Raw genomic sequence first — 6,888 nt, forward strand, 5'->3', positions numbered from 1 at the left:
TGACGATATATGATTGTATAATACTAAATAAGAAATTACATATTATTTAACATAAAATAAATATTTAGCAAACATTGAAAGCAATGTTATTTTACTTCTATCCTCCCAGTGTTTGCAAGTAATGTGCTATTTGTTATGTCGTTACCGTCATAAGTTACTTTTTTCGGTAATAAATAGGTAACTACGTTACATTTTCTTCGAAGTAACGTTCATGGTAACGCAGTGACATTTTTGGGGTAATGGTAACGATTTCACTAGTTAATTACTTTTATCGTTACTTTATCTCTAGCTACGTAAAAGTTTTATTCGTAACTAAAGCTATAGATAATTAAGTATAGAAAAAGGACGATAATAGTCAAGTAATAAAATGAAAATAATAAAGCGGTTAAACGTTAAGTATGTAATAAATTTTGAAAAAAACACATCGAACTAAAACTTAAATTATAAATAAAACAATATATTTAAACGCTTATAACATAGATTTGAAATTACGCAACCAGTTTCGACTCTTGGTTTGAGTCATCTTCAGGCGTCTTCAAAATTCCAATATGTAGTTTAATTTAATCAAATATTAACTTCTCGATTTCTCCATTTAATAAGTACTATTGGTAATAAACGATAGGAAAATCGTATACTGACCAATATATCTGTAATTACAACGTAAAATTGACAAGCATACATCGAATGAACTTTGTCAAATTTATAAAATATTTTAACTTAAGAACGATGTCATATCAAAAAAACTTAATTCAGAAAAATCGATTCGTCAGCAAATAACATAAAAAGAGTTTTGCCAAGAAAAAAAAAGTCAAAAGCTATAGAAAAAAGAGATTGGACATTAAAGGAATTGGTCTGATTGGCTCTCTTAATCACGTAATCACAACGACTTTTTTCACATTGTATTCACAGTTCACACTTACATATATAGGTAGCATTCTGTTTCACGCATTATATACATTGATGTATCATTTCATCTTTCTTTAATATTTTTTAATTATCGATGAACGATAAGGATAAAATAATGTATCATACGCACTATGCGTCAAACGGAACGCACTTATATAGGTTAACATATAGCATATGTATAAACTGTAGTGATGTATTAAGTTTCTAATACACTTTTAGAATGATAATGATGCTTCATTAATTTCACATTTTTATCCCTTGATTATCTATTGTACGAGCCCGTATAATAGAATTTGCAACTTAACTAATTAAAGAATGTTTCAACGTTACAACTTAAATAAATTTTATATTTAATTGTAGTACCAATTAGTTTAAATATGATTTAGTAATATTTAAACAAATAAGAAAAAGAATATTCTGTAACAATAATATTTATTACATTTTATTGTTAAATTCTCGTTTTTGTGTAATTTAGTTTAGTTTGTGACTCCTTCAAAAGCAACTTTCTACTTTAAGGTATTGTTATATTGAAATGTATAATATATAGATATTACTAATAGCATTATTTCATATAAATACAAATCATCTGTGTTATGCCGTATAGTTTAATATTTATATCCATTATTATACGTCAAATTACAAAGAAGTATCGTCTGGAATACTATTTTTCGTACCGTAAAAATATTATGATTAATTGACATAGATAATAATGGCTTGTCAGCATACAAATGCACCTGACGAAACAAGTATAAAATGCAGTCTTTTCATGAAATTGTCAAACAGCAAAATGTATGCCAAAGCTATCGTGTCTTTCGCTTTCCTAGCTGTGGCGGTTGCTAATGGTAAGTCAATTTCCTCGATTTATATGATATACGCACAATTTTATACGTAATTTTGTTTAAAAAATAAATCTCTAATGCATTATATATGTTTTCTTATTAAGCAGTTTTTAATTTATTAAATAAAAAAAAATAATAACTAATTTATTGTATTGTTATACAAATTACAAAACAAATAGCAAAATTTTGTTTTTAATATAAAATTATTTTCTAAAATGATATTTTATAAAGAGCTGACTTTGATGTGATATAATCAACTTCTCCACAAATGTGTTTTATTAAACACTAATAATTTAAATTGTAGTGCAGCCCCAAGTAGACCTCCAGATGCCTATCAGCCCCCGTTTATCTCCGTTTGAGACTCGTGTGATTGGAGGTTCCGCGGCACCGGTAGGACGTTATCCATACATAGTTTCTCTTCAAAGTCGCGGACAACACTTTTGCGGAGGATCCATATTGAACAATAGAACAATTATAACAGCAGCACATTGTGTTGACACAAATAAGAATCCAGGTCTTCTTACTGTCAAAGCTGGAAAGTCCATTATTAACACTAAGGAGGCAACTGAACAAACAGTTAGTGTGCAAAAAATACACGTACATGAAAAATATAAAGGGTAAGCAAAACACGGTAAAAATAAGAACAATTTAATTAATTCGTATTCAAATAATATTTGTATAATATGTCATACATCCATGTTGCATTTACAATTAAATTTAACCATATTTAGAAATAATCTAGAACATATTAACTTTTGCATCAATAATAATCAGCAATTATATTTGTAAAATAAATGTACAATCAATATGCAATATCGCAACATTATTTGGCATTAGTATCGTGATTAGCGATAATTAAGATTATTATTATACAGAAAATTATATGTGATATATTAGAAATACTCTATATTAGGAAATCATTTCAAATAAGTAATGAGACAAATAATCTCCATGTCTTTTTTGCGAATTTACTACTGAAGATGGCCCGGATGTTAGGCCGAAACGTATAGTATTTTATATATGACATTTTTTAATTGTTAACGAATATATATATTTTTTTTTTATGATTGCGCATTGATAACAGCGTGTTTACTCTCATTAGCCTATTTATTTTTTGTGTATTTGAAATTTTCGAGAGTCGAATTTTATATTTAATATTTTGAGACAAATAAATTATATTTTGAGATTTGTTTTGATATACACATATATTTTACTTAATTCAGCAGATTAATAGTATTTTTTTTTACAAATATTACCTTTTTTTAGTATTAACACATTAGCATAAACACATATCTTTTTAAAATTGTATAATTAATAATTATATATAATTTTGTATATAATGAACTACAATATAGTATATTTTCAAATTTTAAGTGGCGTTGGCCCATATGACATAGCTATACTTAAGCTTAAAACTCCATTAAAATTGAACGATAACGTACGAGCTATCGTATTACCACAAGCAAACAGTGAACCAACTGGCGTGGCTTGGCTTAGTGGATGGGGCTCTATTTCGACTACTAAAGTTCCAAAAATGCCAACTAAACTTCAACATGTTCAGATGCAGTACGTCGATCGCAAAACTTGCGACAAGGCCCTCAGTAAACTGATGCGAACTTCTCGTTCTGGTGTTCATGAAACCAATATTTGCACTGGGCCATTGAACAAACAAATTTCTGCATGCTACGTATTTGTCAGATATTTAATAAATTTAGTGAATGATAGTAGCATTGTTGGCAATTGATGTAGCAATTATATAAATCCTTTTTAATATATTTCCAGGGTGATTCCGGTGGTCCACTTATCTCCTATGTAGGAGGAAAACCGGTGATCAATGGAATTGTATCCTGGGGTATTAACCCGTGTGGTACTCCAGGCGCGCCATCCGTATACACTAGGGTATCCAGTTTTAATAATTGGATTACGCAGAAAGCTCGAAATTGATGATGGCAATATTGACGATCGACATATGATTGTGTAATACTAAATAAGAAATTACATATTATTTAACATAAAATAAATAAATAAATTGAAGTTTTCAAGAACTCTTTTATATAATAATAATTAATACGTTAAACAGGGCGAATAAGAGTCAAATTACAATTTAAAAACTAAATCTGATAATTTATTCTAATATTATATATTGCGAACGATATCACGTAATTTTTGGCATTTCGTCCAGGCTTTTACTACTGAACTCATTAGTAAGGCATTGTAGTGGAAGTCTACCTTATACGCCTTGGTAAGTTATTAAATCGAAATTCTATATAAAGAGATATACGCGTGCCTCAGCACTTACGAGAATTTGCGAATATCGCTAGACCTCTGATGGCGAGTCGACATAGTGATATTCTTCGCAATCTTCCAGTAGTGGAAGCGGGGACGAAACGCCAAAAATTATGTGATATTCTTCGGAATACATATAATATTAGAAAAAATAATCAGACTTAGATTTTTAATTCTAATTTGACTCTTATTCGCCCTGTTTAACGTATTAATTATTATAAAATAAATATTTAGCAAAAATTGAAAGCAATGTTATTTTACTTCTAACCTACCAGAGTTTGCAAGTAACGAGTTATTTGTAATGTCGTTACTGTTATAAGTTACTTTTTTCGGTAACCAATAGGTAACGACGTTACATTTTCTTCGGTGTAACGTTCATGGTAACTCAGTTACATTTTTGGGGTTATAGTAACGATTTCATTAGTTACTTTTATCGTTACTTTATTTCTAGCTACGTAAATGTTTTAGTCGTAACTAGAGCTATAGAAAAAAGAGATTGGACATTAAAGGAATTGGTCTGATTGGCTCTCTTAATCACGTAATCACAACGCCTTTTTTCACATTGTATTCACAGTTCACACTTACATATAGGTTGCATTCTGTTTCACCCATTATATGCATTTATGTATCATTTTATCTTTCATTAATATTCGGTAAACGATAAGGATAAAGTAATGTATCATTACGCACTATGCGTGAAACGGAACGCACTTATAGGTTAACATGTATAGACTGTAGTGATGAGACCAGCGAGATTCTACATGAGATTCTATCCTAATACATATAAATAATATTGTATATTGTATGTATATAATTAATAATTACATTGCATAAACAGAACATTCTTGACTAAAGAATTGTAATCTATCAAAATATGTATACCTCTCATTTACAATACCTTTATCATAGATTTTTACTTTAGGGATTTGTCTTTAAACAATTATTTCGTTTATGAATTTATATTCAACTCTTTAAACCATTAAACGTTTTACAATTAAATTCAGTAGCTCTATTTATAGCATAAATGTATAATAATCGAAACTACTATTAGTAATGTATTGTCGCTACATTGATATTAACATCGTGATTTTAGCGTTAATACTGAGGAATAGAAAATTATATCTGATATTAGAAATATATGTGATATTAGAAAAATATATTTTGAATAAGTAGTGACGCATACATTTTTTTTTTTACATTTATTATGAGATGACATGTATTATTCTACTAATTTTGCAGATTACTAGTATTTTTTCACAAATACTAACACATTAATGCAAACACGTCTTATTTTTCAAAATGTATAATTAATAAGTATTATATAAATTTATATACATACACATGAATAGCAATATATATTTTCTAATTTTTGGTGATGTTAATCCATATGACATTGCTTTGCTATTAAATTACTCCTCTATTAAAGTTGAACAATAACGTACAATCTATCGCGTTAGTACCATCAAACAATGAACCAAATAGAAAGGCATAGCTTTTTGGATAGGGATTCACCTCAACTGACATTTTCCCCAAAATGCCAGAAAAATTTCAATATGTTCAGATGGAGTATATCCATCGTACAACTTACGACAACGTTGTCAGTGATAACGGGGCCTTCTCCTTCTCCTATTTATGAAAATACATATAAATAATATTGTATATTGTATGTATATAATTAATAATTACATTGAATAAACAGAACATTCTTGACTAAAGAATTGTAATCTATCAAAATATGTATACCTCTCATTTACAATACCTTTATCATAGATTTTTACTTTAGGGATTTGTCTTTAAACAATTATTTCGTTTATGAATTTATATTCAACTCTTTAAACCATTAAACGTTTTACAATTAAATTCAGTAGCTCTATTTATAGCATAAATGTATAATAATCGAAACTACTATTAGTAATGTATTGTCGCTACATTGATATTAACATCGTGATTTTAGCGTTAATACTGAGGAATAGAAAATTATATCTGATATTAGAAATATATGTGATATTAGAAAAATATATTTTGAATAAGTAGTGACGCATACATTTTTTTTTTTACATTTATTATGAGATGACATGTATTATTCTACTAATTTTGCAGATTACTAGTATTTTTTCACAAATACTAACACATTAATGCAAACACGTCTTATTTTTCAAAATGTATAATTAATAAGTATTATATAAATTTATATACATACACATGAATAGCAATATATATTTTCTAATTTTTGGTGATGTTAATCCATATGACATTGCTTTGCTATTAAATTACTCCTCTATTAAAGTTGAACAATAACGTACAATCTATCGCGTTAGTACCATCAAACAATGAACCAAATAGAAAGGCATAGCTTTTTGGATAGGGATTCACCTCAACTGACATTTTCCCCAAAATGCCAGAAAAATTTCAATATGTTCAGATGGAGTATATCCATCGTACAACTTACGACAACGTTGTCAGTGATAACGGGGCCTTCTCCTTCTCCTATTTATGAAACTTATGTCTGCACAAGATCATAGAGCAAACCAATTCCCGAAGACAATATATGTGCCAGATATTAAGAAAATTCAATGAGTAATTGTAGCAATATTGGCAATTAATGTAGCAATTTAATGTACCATTTTTAATATACTTTTAGATTCCGGTGGTTTACTAATTTCGTACGAAGAAAAATCGGTAGTAACTAGTAATGGGATTTTATGTCTTACTTAATATATTACTTCAAACACGCCATCCGTATATACTAGCAGCTAGGGTATCCAATTTCAATAACTGGACTTCGCAGAAAAATAGTAATTAATAATTTGTTAACGATGGCAATATTGATGACTTATAAATGTATAATACTGAATCA

General features: G+C 28.4%; 1 protein-coding gene across 1 annotated transcript; it reads left to right on the plus strand.

Moving 5' to 3' along the window:
- Positions 1–1,680: 1,680 nt before the first annotated feature.
- Positions 1,681–3,735, plus strand: LOC108783097 (trypsin-1-like). Its single transcript, XM_018551559.1, has 4 exons — positions 1,681–1,748; positions 2,050–2,362; positions 3,120–3,432; positions 3,528–3,735. The coding sequence occupies exons 1-4, from the start codon at positions 1,694–1,696 to the stop codon at positions 3,687–3,689; spliced, it is 843 nt and encodes a 280-aa protein (XP_018407061.1). The 5' UTR covers positions 1,681–1,693; the 3' UTR covers positions 3,690–3,735.
- Positions 3,736–6,888: the final 3,153 nt, after the last annotated feature.

Source organism: Cyphomyrmex costatus, unplaced genomic scaffold (genome assembly GCF_001594065.2).
Source record: "Cyphomyrmex costatus isolate MS0001 unplaced genomic scaffold, Ccosl1.0 scaffold141, whole genome shotgun sequence".
NCBI classification, from domain to species: domain Eukaryota; kingdom Metazoa; phylum Arthropoda; class Insecta; order Hymenoptera; family Formicidae; genus Cyphomyrmex; species Cyphomyrmex costatus.